The sequence below is a fragment of the Triturus cristatus genome, chromosome 5_2, assembly GCF_964204655.1.
Source record: "Triturus cristatus chromosome 5_2, aTriCri1.1, whole genome shotgun sequence".
In the NCBI taxonomy this organism is placed as follows: domain Eukaryota; kingdom Metazoa; phylum Chordata; class Amphibia; order Caudata; family Salamandridae; genus Triturus; species Triturus cristatus.
In genome coordinates, this window is record NC_140588.1 from 44,536,843 (window position 1) to 44,561,392 (window position 24,550).

Consider the following 24,550-nt stretch of genomic DNA (forward strand, 5'->3'; position numbering starts at 1 on the left):
GTATTGGTTGAGATGTCCCCCAAAAAAGATTTATGACTTTATTAGAATGATTTGTTGGTCTAATATGAGGATTTGATATATAATAATAAACATTTCACTGTGGTCATGTGAAGACTTTGGGATTTTTCAGTTTTTTCATTTTGTTTTGTATACAATTGTGATTACAGTGGTTGAACACAGACCTGGAAGCAAAGTTTCCTATTGAGAGAGTGTCCTGATTTTGATATGTGGATTAAACATATGGCTCATTACAGATTTCTGGTAGAAGATTTCTACAAACCATAAGGTGAACATTTTATTGAATGTGTTTACTACAGCAGACATGCCCTGTTTATACTATTTTGATCATATGAGAAATGCCATATTTAGATTTTTTTTTTACGGTATATAGAATTATTTGTTAAGCCTACGATGTCCTCATTTACATTTCCAAAGAATGGTGAATTTGAAATTGCTATTGAGAGACTTTTTATCATGTTTAAATTGGCTTTACAAATGTATAACATAAGTTGGAGAAATAGATAACCTGTTGGTAAATATAATGAACTGATTGACCTGTGTCCTCTATATTTTTTAATCCCTCAGTCACTGACTGGTTGCAAATGTTCAATGCTGCTCATTCCAGTCCACAAGTGTGCTACATATGTCGTGTTTGGTGTGATATATGGAGCACTCATTTTCGATGTTTCTTCCTATATGTGATGTACAGGAAAATATTGAATTAAGGATGGCACATCTTGTTAAAAGATCCAAATTTCATCAGCGCCATGCAACACAAGATAGAGACCATTTTTTGTTGAACTTTGTAAAGCATCATCTCCCAGAACATTTACCAAGTAAGTATTTATAGCTAAAGATTTTAGATCTGTCTCCTTTTTTACATTCATTCAGGTACCAATTCTCAAACCCTAAACCTAGGACATGAGTTGAAAACTGTTTAGATTCTAATTGACATTGTTAATAATAACTGTTGTGTTTACAATTTAATTTAACCACATTTCAAAAAAGTATGGTTACATTAATGTTTACATTCAAAAAGGTCTTAAAATATTTTATAATTAAATTGTAAATATGTACTATCTTTATACATTTTTAACATTAAATGAAATGTATGTTCTTAGCTATTATAAATAATGTAATTTAAGACTATTCCCTATGTGATTTTATTTTAATGTCCTACCTTCATTGTTTTCTATTAGGGGGTGCTGGACTTACCACTGTTTCTTTTTTTAATAGTAATTTACACTCAGTTTGTTAAAAAGCAAAAAGTAGTAAATGCACTCAAGAATGTAAATTACTCAAAAGTGTAATTGCCCTTTGAGAATTAGGCCACAATGATTTAAGCAGTTTCTTGGAATATGATTAAGTAACTAAGGAATAAAATACCCTTTGCAATACACTATAAGGATATTGCAAGTCACTTTGGATATCCATGGCCTTATAAAAGAACCTGGCCATCAGCCTCATATCTCTGTGTTCAGGAAACTCCTCAATGACTTGCAATATCCTTTTAACATTTGCCAGGGATACATTTATCCCATGTATGAATAGTTATTAAACAGTCTTGCCAGCCAATAGCAACTTTGACGGCCCGATTCTGATGCGGGTTGGAAAAGCTTCCCGACCAAATCGGTTGGGAAATAGTTTCCAACCCACTCGGATCTGGAGAGTCCGACCGGCGGAGTACAATGCATCCGGATGCTTCCAGATACGATTTGGTTGGACTCCCATTGACTTCAATGGGAGCATATGTTCCTAATCGCATAATAATGAGGCCCTCGGTCGGGAAAACACATTCCCGATCCGATTTGGAAGGAGCAAATGCCGTTAGGAGGCCTTCCTAACCGCATCAGAATCAGGCCCTGGTTGGGAATGCTTTCCTAACTGCATCAGAATCAGGCCCTTAGTGTTAAATACATTATTCTCCAATCAGTACCTGTCCTAAAATCGTCAAATCAATGTTATAATGTATAAACTATTTCGAAATTTGCATAAAAAGGATAAATTGTTACCTAACAATTCAAATATTTCCACAGTTATAAATTTATTTATGAAATTGGAAATGAATTACAACTTTTTTAAACTTTGAAATAACTTTCGTAATTTTTAAAACATACTTTTTGTGTCCAAGGGTTATAACTAACATATATAACATTTTAACAACACAGTCCAACACTTCATTGTTTATGAATACCGTTGTCTTATCTTTCACAAGGACAAATCTTGCCAGCAGCATGCATATTTTCCATGTTAAAATTCTGCTCTACATTTTAAACGTTTTTGTTTGAAGCTGAGAAATGTTGCCAAGCTCTAACGCAGTAGTGAGAAGTGAGAGAGGTTAATGCAATATTTTTTCTTCGATCCTTGGTTGAGCTGAAAACGGTAAATAAAACAGATCACAAACTGCAGGGTTTTTTTTTACAAGTGTAAAATGTGTATGCACATTGCACCAGTTTCATAAGGAAAGGACAACCAAACTTTTCACATCAGTTTCAAAGCAAAACTCCTCAATAAATGTAGACCTAATCTTATATGATATAGGTGGGTACGCATGAAGGTTCAGGAAGACCAAGGAGAAATGTTGCCTATGCAGATTGAAGATATGGACCAGGTTTTCCGCTGCAGTTTGTTGTTGCAGTGTAGAAACTGTCATGTATGACTTAAGGATATGTGAATCCTAAGGGAGCGCTAATAACTGATTTTTTGTTATTTAAAAAAACGAATGGAAACCAAAAACACTTCTGAAGTCTACATAATAGACAAGAAAGAATGTGTGAACATTGTGACCACCTAGTGACCAAATTCCTACAGCGTTTAGTAAGGTTCCTCGTGTGGTACAAATTGCTTTGTAGCAAAAGTATTTCATCTGGTCTTTCACATGAATTTAGATAAATAAACCTCTGCACTAAAACTGTTATTATTGAAGTAGGCACAAAACACAAACCTTTTTCAAATACATTTCTTCCTTTTTCCATTATATGGTGTCTTGATGTGTTAATCACAAAGGACCTGATTTAGAGTTTGGCAGTCTGACTGCCTGAACATCAGGGCTTCTAGAAGACCGCAGCACAGACGGTCTTCTGACTGCCAAATTGCGAGTTGAACGCAGGCCCGTGGTGTAGCTGCGGCGGTGGGCAATAGTTTTCCATATCTATCGATGCGTGTGTGTACATTTCGACTGCACATGTGTCAAATGTACACATATGCATGATACATGTGGAAAAATACCACCTACCCATTGCTGGAGTCTGGTCCATATGTGGCTAGGCCAGGCAATGGGTATATGGTACAAAATGGACTTACCTGTATTTTGCCGCAAACAGGGTTGTGTTCTTCATGGTGAAGATGCTGCTGTAAAGGGAGGGACCTTGAGAAAGGGATCTGCGTCGAACTCGGAGAGGTGTAAGTATGCACCCCAAATCCATAGTTTCCACGACTCAAAGCCAGCAGTCCTGCTCCCGTGATCGGCTCGTTGGAAAGCCCACGTGTAATACAGTTGTGGTGAAACTCTCTTTACCACTCTATGGCAGCTGCTTTTCCCTGACCTAGGACCCTAGCGGTCTGCAGTGTGCTGGTGGTGTCGGCGGTTCAGCTACGGTCTGTCCAATAGCAATCCGCCCATCTCGTAATATGGCAGTCGGACTGCCAAGCTCACAGCAGTCAGACCGCGACCGAACTAAAGAAACTTTGAGATATGTGTATTTGTTGTTCTCATTTCTGTGCACCATACTTCACCCAATGTACAGTATGTCCAGCTTTATCAGAGGGATACTCACATTTACCATCCAACACACAATGCACATCATATACTACTTGCAGGACTACCAACTCCTCCCTATATCTTCACTAATATTGTCTTTGACATCTTTGACTTTACAGCATTTAGCAAAATTGCCCTTTTTTGAGCAATATCTAAAAATAACCTTAATAGTCAGACAGTCCTTGGAATTTGCAAAATGATTAGGACTTGCGCACTGGAAACATACACCTTTAACCTTAACATTCTGTGAGCTATTCTTCTTCAACACCTGCACAGAACATGATTGCTCCAATGCTTCTGTAATTCCTTGATACACAATGCTGAATGTTCCACTCTTTTAGCATTGTGAATCACTTCTGTGATGGTGGGATCCTTCTTAGACCACAAAGATTCTCTTATTTGATTAGAATTACTTTGGGACATAAACTGACCTCTAATGCATTCCTCCACACTAACCCCAAAATTACATGTAGCAGCCACCAACTTGAATAAAACCTGTGATATACTTCTCCACCTATTCATTAGATTTTTGTTTTTGTTCTACCAAAGTGAAATCTTTCAGGAATTAGGGACATCTTGGGAAGATAATGATTGTCCAGTTTCTTAAGTGCCCTTTAAACTCATTACCAGCATGTTCTCTATCCGCTTTCCCAGACACAGATACATCAGGGAGATTCTCAGAAACATCCTACTCCTCTGCCCAAACCAATTAAGTAACATTGCGTTTTTCCTTTCACATGCCAAACTGGCACCACATACTTTCAAATATGTGAAGAACACTTTCTTCGCCTTGACCCAGGGAATTACAGATTTTTCATAGTGAAATGTGAATACACCACTCACTGTCAAAAATTGGAACACTGAAGAACTAAGGCAAATTCAAGCAAACAGATATGAATTACAGCAGTGACAAACTAACATGGAGAAAAGCAGATAGGAAATAAATCCCCAGACTTTAGGATATGCCAAACTAATTAGGAACTGAATATAGTTCAGTATCTCAGAGACAGCGCATTGCAGACCACTCAGCGGAATCTGAAAATACTAGATCTACCAACGTTAGTATAAAGTAAACAGAGACCAAGGTTTCAGATGCAGAGTGTTCTAGACCCCTCAGCGGTAACATCAATACCTCTGCGTAGCGTTCAAGGAGAGTAAGATAATTTCCCTGTTTTCAGTGCGCTGTGCTGATGCTGAAACAGCAACGAAGAAATGCAGTCAAAAGCAGAGCTGATAAAACGCTCCAACTGCAGTGTGACACAACCTTGAAGATGGTGCTTGAAGTTGTAGTTAGAAGTTGACAGAGGCAGACAATAACACCGGGTGTGTTCTCCATGCAGCTGCAGCCATACTAACAGCTAATGAGATAGCCCATATAATTTGTCCAATAACGGAGCCAAAAAACACTCCACCTAAAGCACGTCTCCGCTATGGTTTACCGATAGATCCTTCGTCAGCGCGACATTCAAAGGATGCTGTCCAGAAATCCAAGTCAGAGACTAGGCAAGCACAGAAGTCAATGCCAGCGTATCCCGGCCCGCAGGGAACGGTCTTTTGAAAATTACGAACCGCCCAATACATGAAGAAGGGCAGGGCCATCAAAAGGGTCAAAAGGTGGCAGGGGCCAACCTTTACCATAACCGTACCTCACCCCATTGCCTTGGAACCCACCCACCTTCACCAAGAGAATGCGGTCGTCGCAGCCGTAAGGACAGTGGATGAGGGCGAGGTAGAGGCAGCACAAAAAGGGAACCCAGTGAAAAGAGTAACCTAGGTAGAAGAGCTGCTCAGACAGTGTTCTTGGGATAACACACGGCAGAGGCACTGGGAGCAGGCAAGTGGCCAGCAAGGGTCCAGAGAAGCAGAATGGCACTTGCAGCCCGGGCTGAGTCTGACAGCTGCCCACAAGGTCGGTAGCAAGGTAAGCCTAGAAGCCGCAGAACCTGAGACACCTAGAAAAAGGGCCATCATACAGGTACATTGCTGTCAGACAGAGATAGAAGGAAAACCAGTGGACAATATGCAGAGTGATAAGTGTGATATGTAATAACCAAACATGGGTCTCGAAAGACCGGCCAGTAAGTTGCAAGATGTATGATCCATGTTTTGTAATAAACCGCAGCCTTTATGCACCACAAACTTTTGTCCCGTGAATGATTGGCAGGAGAGGACAATGCATTGTATGGCCAAGAAGGACGGGGAACTTGCAAGCCTGAAAGGGGTTACCAGTAGCACAGTTCATGTGAGTAAGAGCGAGGGCTGGCATGAGTGGGGATGCTCACCAGGCAGGCTCAGCAAAGTACTCAAACTGGGAACACACAACATAAATCTCCAACTCTGCAGAAGGGCAGCTAAAATGTTCAAAGTGTTGAAGTTTCTGTTTCCACAAGGCACCTGAACATGAAGAAATGTATCCAAAAATAAGATCCAAGAGTACCCCAAATGAAGCAGGGTATACCACGATCATCGACAATTGTAGAATCCAGAGATCCAGGGATGACAGGAAAACCAATAAAAGTTAAAATCTAGATTTATTTCAGAGAGATACCGAAATTCTATCTAGTCCAGTCTGCAGCTTGCCATCCAACTCCCTAACATTTGAAAGATAACATTCCAAACCAACAGCAGCAAGGCAGGAGACTGGAATGCAGGTTCTGAATATAACAATATAGTAATACAATGCTTCTTAAAGAAATAAACACACATATCACAATTAACATATGGTGTTCTAAATCCTTCTTGTAGGAACCTAATTTCTTGTTTGCTTTCTCCAGCATATTTCTGAACTCTCATTCTTTAATTGTCTTTTTTAGTTGCATCTAAGTTCCACTAATTTCGCTATCCAGTTTACCAAGACCGTAGCATTCCTCTCAATTGCTCTCTTGGCCGTGCCAGGAAAGAATTTTGGAAGAAATGGATTCTGATTCTTCACAAATGTTTCATGTATTCATCTTCCGCCGTAGAGAATTTGACTCAAGTTCCACCCATTTTACATGGGAAGAAGTTAGGTTAGGGGTATATGTCAAAATTCACAATAGTGGTAATTTAAAGATTTTCTCCCACATTTAAAATAAGCTATCCCTGAGACAGAAACCTACTATCACCGTCATGACCCCATCTCTGTTCTCAAGTGACACTGGTGGTGTATATTCAACTTTATTTATTCAGGGCTGCTTGTGTACATCATTGCACTCTCTACCACAGTTCCCAAGACTCCCACAATATACTGATTCCCCAAGTCAAATACAAAAATGGGCATTGTTTGTCCTTAGTGTGCATCTACGGTGCACTGCATCCAAGATGTGTCTTCACTTCACATTAAGTGATCACTTCTGGCAATGTAGTTGACACTCAAGAAAAGGGTTGTATTTCAAAAGCGAACTGAACAGCATTTCCTAAGTTCTTGCTGTTAAAGCAAATTGTTGGCTAGTCTTGTAAAGCACAGCTCTCTTATTTAATAGGGTATCTTCAAAGAGTTTGTTTAACAATGTCTACATTTTAGAGTATCATTTTGTGCTCTTTGAACAGAAGTGAGAATGTTGTAAATAAGAGCTGTTAGACCTAGCATCTTTGACGTGGTTTCCCCTGATTTTTTTGCCTTCAAACCTCTGGGTTTTTTACTTCATTTTTGCTGGGTATACGATTCTGGGCACTTTACCACTACTAACCAGTGCTAAAGTGTGTGTGGTCTGTACTCTAAACATGGCAACATTGGCTTATCCACAATTGGTATATTTAGTTTACCTTTAAGTCCCTAGTAAAGAGCACTCCATGTGACCATGGCTTGTAAATAATTAAATGCTACTAATGGGCCTGCGGCACTGATTGTGCCGCCCACATAAGTAGCACTTTAAACATGAGTCAGGACTGCCACTGCAGAGCCTGTGTATGCAGTGTAAACTGCCATTTTGACCCGACAAAGTTAACCTACTTATCAGGCCCAAACCTTCCTTTTTATTACATATAAGTCACCCCTAAGGTCAGGGTGCAGTGTATTTAAAAAGTAGGACATGTACTTTTAAGTTTTACATGTTCTGGTAGTAAACTTCTCTTAAATTAGTTTTTCACTGCTGCAAGGCCTATATCTCCCATAGGTTAACATTGCGACTGCCTTATAACATTTTGTAAGTGCAGTTTCCCATTTGGACAAGATCGGAAAATCAAATTTGGTGTCTCTGGGCTTCCAATTTATGGTGAAGTTGGTTTTTAAATTGCAGGTCTGAAAATGCCACTTTTAGAAAGTTGGCATTTTCTTACTTAAACCATTTGGTGCCTTCTGCCTGTCCCTGGAATAAAAGTCTGGGGTGGGTGGCAGCTGGCTTCCTGAATTCCCTCTAGAAAGCCACACAAAGGCAGAGTAGGTATGACTGAGCAGCTATCTGCATGTTGATGGACCAACCTGAGTAAGGCTGAGAGGGAGGAGCTGACGCTTGCATCTTTCCACAGAAAGGTTTGCATACGTCTCTGTTGTGAGTCTGAGGTCAGGGCAGGAAAGGCAGGGCCATGTGCACTTCATAGCATCCCTTTGAAGGCTTCCTGCATCAAAGGAAAACTTGGGTACAAGTATTGGAACCTTGACACCTTATTTTAGAACCCTGCTGGAACTAAGAATATTTGATTTGATTTGAATGTTTTTGGAGTGTGCAAATGCCCAAGGGTTTCTTGGCACTAACAAACCTAAGACAAATTGACCAAAGAACTTATGGCGTTCAAGTTGAAAGAGAAAACAGCCAAGATTTCAGCTGTTTACGAAAGCTAAGAAGATTCGACTGACTTTTGATATTTTGATATGTAATGACAATTTATTCCATAGCTGGCAACTAGAATACATAAAGATATGGCTGTTCCAAGAGACTTTCTTTATCCTGGGGACAGGTAGTGAGGTTCGGCACTGTAAGAGGCTTTATGTGCCAAGCAAAGTGCCTTGAATGTGGCCCTTTTTTATAAAGGAAGCCAATGAAGTTTCACCAGGGCATTAAACACAACTTATGTTTAGGATGTTTTTTGAGGAGGGGGTGCTTCATTCTGCGGCATCTGAAGCTTTTTAAGTGACAGTTGTTTGATGCCCAAATTAAGGGCATTACAATAATTGATCCTGGATAGGATCAGAGCAATAACCAACGATTTTTGAAGCTGGAAAGGAATAAAAGGCTTCACCTTCCTCTGGGATCTCAGCATAAAAAATGGAAGATATCAATTTCTGTTCCCTGAAGGTCAATTTGGCGTCCAAGACTACTCCAAGATTACTTGCCATGAAAACTGGCTCAGAGAGAGAGCCAAGGCCCTGCGGCCAACATGAATAATTCCAAAAACTGCTCTCCTTCCCAAAAATAAGACCCTCTGTTTTGTTAGAAGTTAAATTCAGGCAGTTAATTGCCATCCAATTAGCAATGGCACTCATGCACCTGATGAATCTGTCGGCAACCTCCTCTATGTTGCTCCAGACTGATACCACAACCTGGGTGTCATCTGCATAGGCTACTGTGGCAAACCCAAAAGAGTGGACCAGCTTAGCTAGAGGCACCACATAGATTTTCAAAAGCATGGGCTAAGCGGTGACCCCTGAAGGACCCAACAGGGAGGAGAGAAGGGTTTAGAGCGGAACTCCCCAAGTGCCACAGTCTGCGCCCTATCCCTCCAACGATGAGAGGAGATCATGCGCCAAACCAGTAATTACAGTCTCTGTCAGGCACTCTAAAAGAACAACATGGCTTACCATATTGAATTCTGCCAGGAAGAAGAGCTGCTGTGCTGTAGGAGGGACTGCCACTTTGCTACCTGCTGTGCTGTGTTAGTCTGCTGCTTCTTGCCTAGGAGTGAGAATGACTAAACCTGCTCTATAAATCCTTGAACCCAAGTTATCCAAGCATTTGCTGTCTTGCCTCCTGTTTTGAAGTCTCAGGGTCAACAAAGACTTCCTTCAACTCTGCTTCAGCTGCTGGACTCTGCCAATTGTGAGCCCTGACATGCCAAGAGGTGCCAATCCAGACCTGGGCCTTGAAAGTGGGTTCTGCATCTGCTGTTCTACAGACATCAACGTAGTGATGACGTTGCACTGGTAGGAACAGACACAGGGCCCTTCAAAGCAGAGCCGATTCAAGGACATTCATGCGCGGTTCGACGACAATGAAGGACCTGACTCAGGGGTTCAACAACGATGCAGTGCCTGCATTATAAGCAGGTCGATGCCAACACCAGACCCGACTGCGAAGCTTAATGGCGACTGTATCGAAAGGGAATCAATGACGACATGGGGCCCGACTGTGAGGTTCAGCACCGATGCATCTACCCGACTACGTGGATCGGAACCCACGCATCAATCTTCAACGCCGACGCTTGCTCCATCCAAGGTCCTTTTTATTCAGCAGGCCCTGTGTGGTGCCTGCAGCCAGCCTGCCCTCCATCATGGTCGACCTGAAGTTTGTATTTATCTTGGCTCAACACGACCTCAAGTAACCTCTAAGTGCCATTGGTTTTTAGGCACTATGGGGCACATGCATCAACAATGCCATTTGCGATTCCTTATTAGCGAAAAATAAGGATTCTCTAATAAGGAATAGCAAAAGGCTATGCATGTAGGAATCGCTATTCAAATAGCGATTCCTTAACTTTCCTTAATTGCTACTAGCAAATTGCGAGTAGCAATTAAGGAATGCCATCCCAATCATTCCTATGGGCCTCCAGGCCCATAGGAATGAATTGGAGATTGCATGAGCAAATAGCGAGTACCAGTAGGTTCTCGCAAATTGCTCATGCAATTTCAAGGGTGCAAGGGTGTCAAAATGACACCCTATTGCACCCCTGAAATTGATATGTGCACATATGTTGCACACACACACATGCTCTAAGGGCATGTGTGTGCGCAACATGAAACTTTGAAAAATGCACAAAAGTGCATTTTTTAAACTTTTAGCAAATTACCATGCAGTTCATCTTCATGGTAATTTGCTCCCCCTATTAGCGAATTCGCTAATTTTTTAACTTTCATGCATTGCATTTAAGGAATCCCAAATTGAGATTCCTTAAATTAAGGAATCTCAATTTGGGATTCCTTAAATACTATCGCTATTTAAGGAATCGCTATTTAAGGATTCCTTAAATAGCGATTTTTGCTTTTGGGTTGATGCATTGGGATTGGGTATTTTTAACTCAATACCGGGAGCTATTAGCGAATCGGTATTTTACCGACTGGATTTTGGCTTGATGCATGAGGCTGTTAATTGCAGTTTATTCTTTAAAAATTCCTATCTCATGTTTTTCTTATTAGATATTTTATTTTCATTCTGTTTTACTCAGATAAATATATTCTATTTTTCTAAACTGGTGTGAAGTCTTTTTGTGGTGTTTTCACTGTGGTACTGTAATTAAAGTGTTGCACAAATATTTACACATTGCCTCTTAAGTTAAGCGTGACTGCCCTCTACCAAGCTACCAGAGGGTGAGAGCAGGTCAATTTAGGTTGTGTATCTGACTTACCCTGACACGAATTGCGGTCCCTACTTGGAGAGGGTGCAAACCTCTGTCAACTAGAGACCCAATTTCAAACAGGAACTTAAACGTAAATCAGTGGAATTAGGATTTATTGGGTATGCCCGTTTAAATGAAATATTTACAGTTGCAAATACATATGTGGTTGACACCTGAGTATTTGTTTTATATGCAAATGTGCTGCATTGCTGCATTGCGACGATCATCTGTAAAATTAGTAGAGCAACAGGCAAAGCACTAATGTAGGATCAAATTCTTCACACAAGCACTCATACTTTTATTACCATTCTGTTTACAAAGTGATGTCACTGATGCAACCATTTTGTTAACCATTTCCCTAAGGAAATAAACTAGTACACACTTTTAGAGCAGAGATATCTTTATTCTAATGAAATAAGAGCAATATTAATATGGGATGTTTTCCATGATTTGAAGTGTAACCCCTGAAAAGGTATACTAGGGCACAGCATCATTAAGACCTCATTTTAGGGTGTGGGCGACAGGATACTCTGTCACAAATGTGACAGATATCCCCTCCTCTGTATTGAAAGAGCCATAGGCTATAATGCACTTTTAATACGACGGGCAGGATATTCTTCACTTTTTTGATGGAGTATCACATCTACCAAACTCAAAACTGGGCCCTAAAAACCTTGATATTGCTGTTTGGGTTCTTGGTAACAATTGTATGAATTCAACTGTTACAGTTGACTTGTTGTTTACCGCTGAATCTTCTTTTGTAGAATGGCACTTAAATCCATTGAAGGTACTGACCAGGACCTCCGCAACCTACAGTACGGATCATGATAAGAAAAAATGGAAAGAGAGCTATGAAAGGAGGAAGCAGATGATGCATGCTGGATTCTTTACTCCGAATAACAAGTAAGGATTTCTGAAGATGCCATGCTTGTTCTGGACTCGATGGCTTGGCCTGTGGTCTTGTGAATTGCTCACCGACTCTACATATCTGAACTTGACTTAATGTAATGTAGACTCTACATATCTAAACTTAACTTGATGTAAGGAAATTAAATACGCTGACTCTGCATGTTTATTATGCTTTATTATCATTTGTTCTAATAGCCTCTATAAGCTTTGTTCAACCTCAGCGCCAGGATACCCTTGCAGGTGATAATACAAATACACATAATTTAACAAATTCAGTCTGTTTTGAGTTTATGTTTAGAGGTTAAATCTTTGAATTGAAAGATTTAAACATTTTTATTTTAAGAAGGGAAGGAACCCAAGTGATTCCCAAAGCACAGTCAGTCTCAAGGGTGGTTAAGATTATCAGTGATATTGCAGAGAATGAATACTTGTGTTTGCGAAGGTGAGTGCAACCCTGGAGGAGTTGTCAGTGTAGATCCACATGCATCTCCTGGCTAGCATTGATAGAAGGCCAGGCCAGTCGACAGGGTAAGGTATCAAGGAGGGATGACTGAAGCACAGACATCCAAGGAATGATCCAAGGCAACCGAACAACGTCTTTTCTATGATAATTCTTCACAGTTTCAGAAATGGCTTTAAAAGGAATGCATCCATTTTGGGCTACAGTTTCTGCCCCAAGACAACTAAGAGGGAAGCAGCATGAACTGGCACATAATTTTGCTTGCAACTGCAGCATGAGGATGGCTAAGTAGTTTACAAGTATCTGAAAACAGAGTATCACAATAAAGCTTTTGTTGGCATATATAATAGGAATTAATCTTTTTTGAGCCAGTGGCCAATTCCTATGTGGCTCAAATACCAATAGAGCTTATTTTTCAAAGATTTTCCTCTAAAGGGAATTCATAAATATGTTTTTGCTTATCTCATAAATATGTTTTTGCTTATTTGGGGAGTGTATTCTATAAATGATACATGCGATTCTGTAATCCCTTTATAAACAGCAGGCTCTAATTTCTTTATAATCAGTAACTTGTGAAGCACCCAGTCTCTGATTATAAAGAAAATACATCAGAACTCAACTATTATAAGTTATTACAGGCGAGTTCTGATGCCACAATGCCTGCTGCCAGAGCCAGCAGCCGAGGAGAAAAGCATGTCGGGTTACAGAGCATAATTAAAGCAGCTGTTCAAAGCAACAAAAGCAGAAGTTGATTTTCTGTCTTCTGCTCTATTTTAATAGCTTTCGATGACAACCAGAGAGAATGGTTATTTTTGCACTCCTTAGATAGATAAAGCTAGAATCTTTCTTCATGTTTCTCCAGATTCCGAACTATTGCAACTTTAAAAAAAAAAAAATGAATTATAGAACTATTTCAAATATCTGTTTGCAACAAATATCTAAAAAGATGTTGTTGTGTTTTATTTTGCACTAGATATTATATTTTTATTCTTCATTTGTGCAAACATGCTCGCTCTTTCATATGATAGAACTATGCACCAAGGTTTTAAGTGGTTTATAGGGAAGGTGATGGTGTGATCATTTATTATATGGCATAATGTACTCCCTGGCATACATGATAAGGATATTGTAAGTCACCCTGGAGTTCCATAACCTTATAAAGGAACTTGGCCTTTGGCCTTGTTCCTCCACATGGTTTTGGAACTCCGAAGTGACTTGTATTATCCTTACAATGTATGGAAGGGGTACTTTATCTTGTATATTATTTTATGGAGCGTCCACATTTTTTAACTAAATGACTGGGCATGTACATAGGAGAAGCAAGTAAAAACTCTATTTCCGCGATTGCCAAAAAAGCACATGTGATACAGTATATGTATACAATAGGAAATTTTAAATCCACACTGGTGTCAATCTAAAAAGAACGCCAAACAAGGCAAGCATAAAACAAACAAACAAGTGCTATACAAAGTTAAAAACAGTTAAGCTTAATTCATTGTTGTAATGATTGGCCCATATTTATATCCAGGCAAAGTGCATACAAGAGCAGCTTTAGAGGAGGCATACAAGGGGTAAAAATAATTACCCTAGGTTGGGAGGTTAGGGGTATCAAAGACAGTACTTTTCAGTCAACATCTCCACATTAAGAGTAAGAAGTAGGAGACAGTGAAGGCAATCATTTGGGAGGGATTGGACTTGAGTATCCTTGAAGCAATTCTGAAGTCTCTAATGCCCATGTTGCAGCACAGTTGCAAGATCCATGCCCTCCTATAGACATGATATTCCAGACAGAAAAATTATATGTGATCAATACATTCCCTGGTCTCAGGGCAAAATGGTCACTTCATATCAGCTTCGGAAAAGGAGCGACACCACTTCACAGTAAAGGTGTGGAGCGGCAGTGTCCTGATCCAAAATGTAATAAACAGAGACCTGTCGTGCGGGGGCTGAATGCGATCCATGTTGGCTTCCAAGGACTAAGCATCCTTGAATTCTAAAAAAACTGCAGCCAGGTACCCGCCCTTCCAGATGCAAACCCAGGATGCTCCTTTAGGTTCACACACCCAATTTCTGTCAGACCGCTATTGATATAGCCCAACCATGGATTTCCATCGGCCCTTGGGCTCTTGAGGATTTTGTCAAGGCCCAAGCAAAATGCCACCAATGCCTCAGAAGACCAGATTCTCTTCCAGTACAACAGGGGTCTGAGTCTCTGAGTCTAACTCTGTGAGTGAGCAATATGAGGCCAAGTTCTACACAGAGGGGGCTAGTAGTGTGCTGGGAGGGAGATTGGTGAGGATTCACAGAAAACCACTCTCCACCAGCTCCAGATCGCTAACTTTCTCATGCCCCCAGAGTTCCCCTCAATGTAAAGACCCACCAAGAGCTTGTAAGCTTTATATTTTCAGTGCAGAGGATAAGGGACGAAAGCTGAAGCCCCTATAATATGGAGCACCCACATTTATTAGCAAAATGATTGCACATGTACATAGAACGATTTGAATGCAAATAAGTATTTTGCATAAATCGGACATCGTTTGTCTGCCTTAAAATTAATTGATGAACATACTTTGCTTTGAGAGATGTGTTTAATATATAGGCAAAGTACACACAGGCACTTTAAATAGACTTGAAATCAAAAAGTAGTTTGCAAATATGTATTTTCCAAGTACCAAATCCCCATTCCTACTTTTTCTGCATTTAACCTGAAAACTAACCCAGCTGTGGTATAACAGAGAATATGATTAAGGGCTTCATTATTGTGCTTTCACAAAAGTACTATAAGTGTCAGTGACTGATGGTGTAGGATGGCCACACCTTGTTAGCTCCCTGTTAATGGAGAAGTGTACATTGTCCACACCCAGAGAATTCATTTTACTCACTGCACTGGTAAATTAGGATATGGTGGGTTCTCAACTTTCTTGCATTTGCTTGATTAAGTCATTAAATAAATAATATCACTTTAGAAAAGAAGAGACTATTAACATTTAGCATAAATAGCATCAGCATACGTTGGTCTTGCATTTCTTCCGAGCATTGCGTTTTGTGGGCCTGTGCAATGGGATCCTTGCAAATTAGCTTGAGAAATGCCAAACATGATGAGCATTTTTAGGAATAAATGTGCAGTGGTAATATGAAGGAGACTCAGCCTTCATTGTTTTTAGTGATTCCTAGAGTCTGCGATTGTTCCCACAACTTTAAACCAATTAACATCACTTCTCTGTTTTTCTTGTTTTGTGAATGGGTTTTTTAGTGGGACAGTAGTCCTTTTGTATATCATCTCATCTCTTTTAGTGTCTGCCACCCACTGTGTTGTGGCTATTTGTCCCAATTATGGTGCTTCTAGGGGAGAGTCTGGTCTTTCAACTAAATCTACTGTCTGTATAACTCCAGAGTTTTTCTCTTAGTATTTTACTAGGTAGCTACATATCCAGGCCTCCCCCACGTCTTCTCATGTTAGAGTCTTTGTTAGACATGTCTACCAAATAACTTCTTTTGTCTCCCTCGGTCCATGTTTCTGTATTGCCATGTCTTCCCAATGTTTTCCCATGTCTGTGTCTTCTTGGATCTGGATCTCCTAGTAATCCTACAACTCAGCTTTCCATTTTATCCACTGTGTGATTGTTTTCCATTGTCTGAGTTACTGTGTCTTGTCCATTCTCAATATACTAGCATCCTACCAATATTTTCCACTGTCTCTGAATGTCATGCCTCTGTCTTTCCAGAGTCTTTCTTTGTATGTGTTTTCCAGCAGCCATCCGATGGGTTCAGCTGTCTCCTTTCAGTGTTCACTTTGTTTTTTTTCCTTTTATGTTTTTCTTTACATGTCTGTCTTCTCAATGCATAGCGCATCTGTCACCAGTGCTTTTCCATATCATTGTCCCTTTCTCACTGCCTCTTCTGCATATTGCCCACACTACAGGAGTAATGGCATGGAGGAACTAATATCTCTCTTTACTTGTTCATAGGGGGCTCAAATTTCCCTATCAATAATTTGGAGTCCTATTACAGTATATGAAGAACTCATTCAACAAATACACATACCACGGAGGCAATATTTGAAAAATTATTAAATCATTATTTTCGGAGATGTTTGACACAAAATACACATACAAATACATATATCTTGACAATTACAACACAAACACCTATACACCAAAAAATGAAATAAAAAACACACGGACGCAGGTAACAAAACTTGTGTTAGCGAAAATCTGCGGTACCGTTACCCAAATTTGTTTTCTAATAATCAGTGTTCACACATTTAGTCTGGGCAATACGCTGGGAGGTAGTCCTCTATGCACATGAGGTAATACTACCTCTTCATACATTGAAGCTTAATAGTACTTTTTCGAAATAAGAATCAGCAAAAAATTGTTAATATCTTGAAACATATTTTAAATTGGCAGAAAATGTGCCCAAATATTTATTGTTGTTAAAATGCAAATGTCTTGGTTTCTTGATTTGCTAGACCTTTCGCCAATCTTGGGAATGTGATCACAGACAGCCAGTTTCTCTTTGCAGATTGTCTGAGTGCTGAAGATCAGATGCTGTTGAAGGTATGAGATTAAAAGACCTTTTTTGCACTTCCTGTAGTAGCATGATCTATTCTAAGTTGTTACGGTTCCTTCCCTTCATGCCATTAGGGACTGTAGTTTAGGATTTTATGTACATATACACAATATTTACACAAACAAACAACAACAAATATATCTTAGAATAATAACTGAAATATCTAAATAAATAATATTTTCCTTAACCAATAAATTCCATTTTGCCCTTTCGGTTGAAACTAAACTAAGTATAACAGAAATAGAAGAATGGGCCTATGTCTCACTCTTAGGTCACTTAATTTTCACTAGAATGTAAATGTTCATAAAGTGCAGAAGCGTATTTAATGTATGCATGTAAAGGCCAGATATCAAAGGTAGATATTGAAGGTACAGCCGGGATCTCCAAACAACCAACTAATAATGCCAACTGTGGTTTTAGAAGTAATACACACATATCCAAATAAAAATAACCATGCATGATGTATACAGTGTTCCATACATATTTATCGTGGACAATTTGAAAAGCTGGAATCTTACAGTTCACTTGGTGTAAGTTTGTATCACTAATTTGTAGTGCGTTGTAGTGCGTTGCAACTTGCAATAGGACAATTGATAATGCTGACACTTCTCCAATTAACAAACATTTTTTGTTTGTGGCAATGAAGTACAATGCTAGCATAAGTTTGTCACAATTAATAGGAAGTTCACTGTTTATGGGCATGGCATTGGCTGGATTTAATTCAGGCACTGGCAAATTTAAATAATTGCAGCTTTATTCACATAAGTAGGTGAATTTCCTATTATGCTTGTTATGCCAAATTCCTGAATCTCGTTACTCGTGCTGTTCACAATAATGCAATGGCCAGAATGCGAGGGGCTGTTGCACGCACTTGCACGCATTTGTGTTTTTCATGCTATTTTTGCACTGCGAAATGCATCCTCATGTAAAAAAATTGATGGAGGTCTCTTAAGGGCCTCCACCCCTGCATTCATAGCCCTTTTCAAAAGATTTGCAAAACGAATCCAGCTTCATTAATGTTAATGGGGCAGGATTCTATGAATCATAGTGAATGGTCATTTTTTTTTTTGCAGAAACAAATTAGTTCATCTGTCACAGGGCAAAACTATTGTTAGGGCGTGGACTAGCCACTGTGCAGAAACAGTGGCTATTCTCCAACCTTAAAATGATTCTTTATGCTCTTCAGGCTACATTTATAACTGTGTGGGAATGTACCATTCTCGAATTTTAAAACTCGGCCAGTGCAATTTTTTAAATATTATGGTGGAGAACATTCACCATGTGTATACATACATGGATGTAGCATTTTCTTGAGAAACTTTGATAAATATATATTACCTTCTAATCATACCATATGGCCCTTTGATTCAAATTGTATTTGAGACTCACCACCATATGAAGTTGAACTCTTCCCTGCAAAAAAGGATCGACTGAAAATCAAAACTCCATAAAGACTCACGAATCAAATTTTGTTGTGCTTTGACGTGACTGGTGGATCAGCCTCTCCAGAGAATTTGATGAACAGTTCTCATGGTACCACTTAAAAATGTCACACCTCCCTTTTTATGTTTCACGTCTAATCTCCTTGTGTTAAATAATGTTGAAGATTGGGGAACGTTGTAATAGTACCATTGAAGCAAATTACAGGAACATTAACATTTATTGTATGCGTTAAGTATATGAGGTAGCAATGCTGAGTACCTTTGTACCTACTAAGAAACACAGTGGGTATAGAGTGACATGCAGCACATGGACTCAAGGTAGCATTGTATATGAAAAATAAGCGGTGCAATTTCCCTTAAATAAATGTGCTGTCCAGACCCGATATACAAATCAATGCAGAAGTCACATAGGTATTGGTCATTGTATTATGGCAAATGATGGGCATTTATCGGCCAAAAGTATCTGCTGGACAATCCCATTTTCTGTTTGATGCAGGGACGCCAAACACTTCCCCAGCTTCACTGAAATAGCATTTTTGGTCAGGATAGAATGTCAGACATGAAGCTGACCTTCACAAGACAGTGCCTGATATTAATTTAGAACACGAGGCACTGTTGGTGATGGGAACGAATGCAGCCTCAATTTTGACAATGAGATTAAGGGCCTTATTGCGAGTTTGGTGGTCCTCCTTTAGCACTGTCACCGTTGCGTTGGTAGGAGGACCGCCAAGCCTGTGGTACACCCACTCGCCAGATTCCCAGTTGAATCAAAGGCAGGTGGGTGCTTCTGCGTTAGTCTCACAGTGGCAGCTGTGTTAGGCTCATAGGAGAACCTTAACAGCAGAACACTGCAGTGACAGTGCCGGCAGCACTTTCCTGCACAGTGTGGCATGCATTATGTTGTGCATGCCACACCATGCAGGAAAGAGTTTGCAATTCAAGGAGGGCACAACATATGCCCCCCCTACGTGAACCCCCGGGCCCAGAATCAGCAGGGTTCCGTGTTAGGGCCCCTACCTGCATCTCTGCCACACGAGCCCGCTATGAAACGGGCAGTGGATATGCAAGTCAGAATATGCTCTGCAGTGCCATATCGGTACCACCTGTATATTCCTGTCCCTTCACACACCGCTTTTACTTTACACTTTTTAAACATTTAAATCGGTCTTTTTTGTTGTGTTTTGTACATTTTGATTTTGATTGTAGAGGTTTTTCCTGTATTTTGTTCTTTGTGCTCATTTTGTGTCTGGTTTTTTAATTTTATTTTTTAATGGAGGGTCAGGAGTAGGGATGGACGATAAATTTGGCTCTGCCAACAGAGTTGTGGTAAATTCGCATCACGCATGTAAGCAGAGATCTGGCCAAATTCAGCCAACCGGAGCATGGCAGAGTTTTTTCTCACATGAAACTCGCAATAGTAAGTCCCCTTGTGTAATATTCGGTCGCTAGGAGGGCACTCCGTGAGATTTCCCCAACCAGGGTGTCATGACCGTTTGCAGTCAAATAGGTGCCATTTGAGTAGAAAATCTTCTTGAGTACAGCAAATTCAACTTGAGATGCTGCGTGCTCTAGCGCATTGTGTGATGCCATTTGTGCTGATTTTTAAGCACAGAACTAGCTCCCGGCACTAAAACTCCGCTTGATCAGTGCAACATGCCTAATTCTGCCCATTAGCGGAACTCAGCCGAATTGCGCAGTTTTTAGATCACTCCATGGAATTCCGTAAGTTATGTCCACCCCTAGTCAGGAGCAGGTGGATTTTGAAATACTTGCACAACAGCCATACAAATCATAACTCACAATATTTATACCAATACTAATAAATAACAATACCTAAAAGCAAAATGTATTTAAACAACAACACATAATCAAACCAATTAATGACAGTACATTAATTTTAGTCTCTCTGTCAAAGTTGGTAGGGTAAAGGTAATACATAATGTCACCTGTATGTCGATTTACAACATTTGTAATTGGGTGTGTTTCATGAAAAGTAAGATCAAGAGTGTTGCATTTGGTGTGTGATTTATGGTTTGTATGGTTGTTCTGTGAGATGTCTATTGTGCTTCTAACCATAAATTATGAATCTCAGTGGTTTTTCGGTTTTATTTCATGATCATATTTGCACTTTATCTGTGGTTTTTAGGTGAATTCCGGACGTTTTTTTTAAACATATATTTAGGTGTTTTAACGAAGCCAACCATAACTTCCAAAGGCTAAGTTGTTTGTAATTGTTAGGGGGAGAGGAGTTGGCCTAACGGCTAGGGCGCTCGACCTCGGACCTGGGGAACTGGGTTCGAGTCTCGGTAATGATGCTGAACATCCTGTGATTCTGGGCAAATCACTTAATCTCCCCGTGCCTAAGAAAGAATGAATGTGTGTCCTAATGTAACGTAACTGGTGCTATGTAAAGCGCTCTGATACCTGATTGGATTCGGGTCAAGTTCGCGCTATATAAAACTCTGCAAAAAAAAAAAATTGTTAGCAGAGCCCTGAGATGGCAATATAGAACTATGGGACATATGCACAAAGGATCGCTGACATAATATTGAGGCAAGAAAAATCAACTTGCAGAATTATCAAAAATGTTATATCGTTTACAAAAATATCTAGTCCCTATACCTGATTAAAAAAATCACTGATATCATACACCTAAATATCAACATCATAAACATCTAATCTGACAAATATCCAAAACAAAAATATCGGAAACAAAAGTATTGTGACGTATAACCAACCATAGACTATAGGCCTGATTTCGAGTTCATCGATTTTACCACCAAACAGCATGGATCGCCGTGGAGGCAGTCTCCCTCCCGCTGTGTTATGATGTCACTGCTGGACAGGCAGCAGTGCATCTGATGGCGGGAATATTTTTTCATTTGTGTTGATTCAGATGTGTATAATTTTCCTGCACAAGTGTTAAATGTTCACATATGCATGACACATGTGGAAAAATACCTACTACCAGTACTTTCCCATTACTGGAATCTGGCTTTCCCTGAAAAACAAATAAGTACGTTTTGGAAAAAAAGAAAATGTATGTTTAACTGTACATTAATATGTATGCTGGACCGTGGATGCCATGGTCAGGAGAACATCACAAAGCCTAAGGTGTCCGTACCGCCGTATTACAAGTGGACCACATTAGTAAAATATACTAATCTTCACTACCCCAGCAACTTACACAAACTAGCCCAATGTCAAACATTAATGATGGATGGCACATTTCAAATGTAGCCCAAACCATACCATCAACTATAGACCATACATGGTGAATTTCAGAAAACTAATATACCTTTTGTGTATGCCTTACTTCCAAACAAATAAGGCAGTAGCTACATGGAACTGCTAAATCACATTAAGCAACAGCCAAACTACTATTCTCCCCAAAATATTATAATTGACTTTGAGCAAGCTATGATCCAATCTATCCTAAAAATATACCCCACACAGTCATAAAGTTATGTTACTACCATTTTAATCTAAGTATATGGCATCACCTGTAGAAATTTGCACTAAGGGCCTAATTACGAGTACAGCCATGGTGGTGGTCCAACCACTGCCACCATTGCCGGCCCACCGGCAGTATTTAAAGTGTGGTGGTTGACCGCTACAGGACCGCTGCCTTCGCAAAGTTCCTGCAGGGATCAACAGGGGGGGGCATAGGTGTCCCCTAGGCCGCCATCCGGTGGCCTTGCACTCATGGGGGCCATCCTGGGAGCTCCCAAAGTGTGGCTTCCACAGCCTTTCTGTGTCAGAAAGGCCGGCACAGAAAGGCTGTGGGAATCAGCCATCGTAATCCCTCGGGCGGAAAGAGCCGCCCGAATGATTACCGGAGGCTTTCCGAATGGCAGACGCGCTCTCCAAGCTCGGATTCCTTTCCGACCGACCCCATCAAAATGGGTCAGTCAGAAAGGAATCAGAACAGCCAATTACGATTGCATAGGAACGGCTCCGACCGAGGGTCGGAGCCGTTTCCTATGGCTTCGTGATCGGACCCATCATATTAAACTACAAAAAAATTGTTAGCAATACATATACTACACATAACTTACATACCTAAACACCTTACTCGCTAAAACACATAATAAAACAATGCAACACCAAGTAGCATCAAATAAATAATAAAACACACAATAAACTTACCAATGATACCAAACGCATCATATGCACAACCTTCCTACAACTCCTCAACCTTCCAAAAACCTTAAAAATTGGTTAAAAGGGGGTGTGGCCAAGATGGCGAGCGGGTAAGATGTTCTCCACTTCGTCTCACCGCACGCCACATTTGGCCCAAAGCGATGATTTGCAACCTCTGAAGTATGGCACCGAAGGGGGGGACACGCGCCTAACCTGCCGGCAATGTCAAAAGTGAGCATTTTGGGGCTGGAGATCCGTTTGCGAGAAGTGAGTCCCGGATTGTTCCAGGTCTGAAAAAGAAAATGGCGACTGGGGCTCATAGAGGAGTATAGGATGGCAGTATCCACAAGACAACAAGCTACGGCCCCTATCAATCGACCAAGGACCCCCACATGACAGTAGCAGGAGGTGGAGGGTCAGTCGGGTGTCCTTGAACCGGGCTCTGTGAGGTGGCAGCGAGAGCAGCTGTTGGTGTGGGTGGAGTCCAGCAAGGCCTAGCGGACCGTGGACGGCCACGGAGCGACCGCAGACGGCACAGAACCAGATAGAGCCACGGTGCAGCTGCCCCACCCCACCGAGTGTCGATCAGGGCATCCGGCTGGTGAGTGAGGGAAGGGGTGATGGCCCACAAAGAAGGTGAGCCCGGAGGCGGGGAGCTGAGAACACCTTGCGGTGAGAAGCACCGGTGGGCCCTGAACCTTGGCGGCCCGCATCAGTGAATGCAGCGGGGGTAGAGCGGAGCCTGGAGGCACTGGCGGAGGGCTGCCACCCTTAACCAACGAGAGCGGGCCACAGGAGAATGCTGCACAGCCCCCACAGACGGCGGTAAGGCACAGCACGCCAACAAGGGAGGTGAGGAAATACGCGCGCAGAGGCCTAACCAAGAGAGCGCAAGTACCAGCACTGGGCACTGGAAAGGGCCACTCACAGAATTGGATCCCCACACCGAATAGCGAGGAGTAGGCACGGCCTGGGGAAGTGGTGAAAGGGGCAGATCCGGAGCGCCTGAGCCCAACCGGAGGCCTGAGCGACAGAAGCGGACCGAGCATTCGTGCCCCCGTTCAGCGGCAAACAGATTGGAGCAGAGAGGTGAAGGCAAGAGCACGCTGACAGAGAGGGAGAGAAGCCCGTTGAGATAGGGGGCTGGTGGGCTGACCGAGGACTACAGCCTCAGACCCTCCGAGGGAGCAGGGAGCGATAGAGCTGGTGCAAGTAGGGCACAGCACGGCCTGGTGGGCCGCAGTCTCCAGTGGAAAGTTTCCAGGCGGAGCTGAGACACAGAATGCGGAATCGCGGCCACCCCACCTTGCGGGTTGTAGGTCTGAGACATCGGCTTACGGGCGAGGCGTGAGATAGCGGACTGAATGGAGTAGGAGTTCCAAAGCAAGGGAGGCGCCCTGAATGCGGTGGGCGTGCAATACTTATTTTTAAAATTGCAACTCAATCAACCGGAACATGGAGAGGGGCCCTAGTCTATAGACCCCCCATGTCAAAAAAATAACTTTGTAAATGATCTACTTGAACTAATTGCCCCACATGTATAAGCCACAGATCATTTTATTCTCATTAGCGATTTTAATTATCGTGCAGAGTTATTATCGGACCCTGACACCAGTCAACTGGGAAACAATCTGGAGACGTTGGTTCTGGTCCAGATGGTGGTGGGACCCACTCATCAGGCTGGCCACACCCTGGATTTGTTATTTACCAATACAACTAAACTTACAGTAGAGCAACCTTCACCCCTACTCTAGTCCGACCATAATTTATTAAAATTTTGTATACCCATAGGTACCT

General features: G+C 41.2%; 1 protein-coding gene across 3 annotated transcripts in view; it reads left to right on the forward strand.

The window, feature by feature from the left end:
- Positions 1 to 24,550, forward strand: part of LOC146822634 (uncharacterized) — a 1,280,275-nt gene that overhangs the window by 42,848 nt on the left and 1,212,877 nt on the right. For 2 of the 3 annotated variants that reach the window (XM_085606818.1, XM_085606816.1), the window contains exons 2-5: positions 168 to 286; positions 710 to 836; positions 11,992 to 12,130; positions 17,068 to 17,155. In XM_085606818.1, the coding sequence (XP_085462944.1) occupies positions 728 to 836; positions 11,992 to 12,130; positions 17,068 to 17,155 (336 nt within the window). In that variant the 5' untranslated portion in view covers positions 168 to 286; positions 710 to 727. The remainder of the gene's footprint in view (positions 1 to 167; positions 287 to 709; positions 837 to 11,991; positions 12,131 to 17,067; positions 17,156 to 24,550) is intronic. The other variant, XM_085606817.1, reaches the window with a different exon arrangement.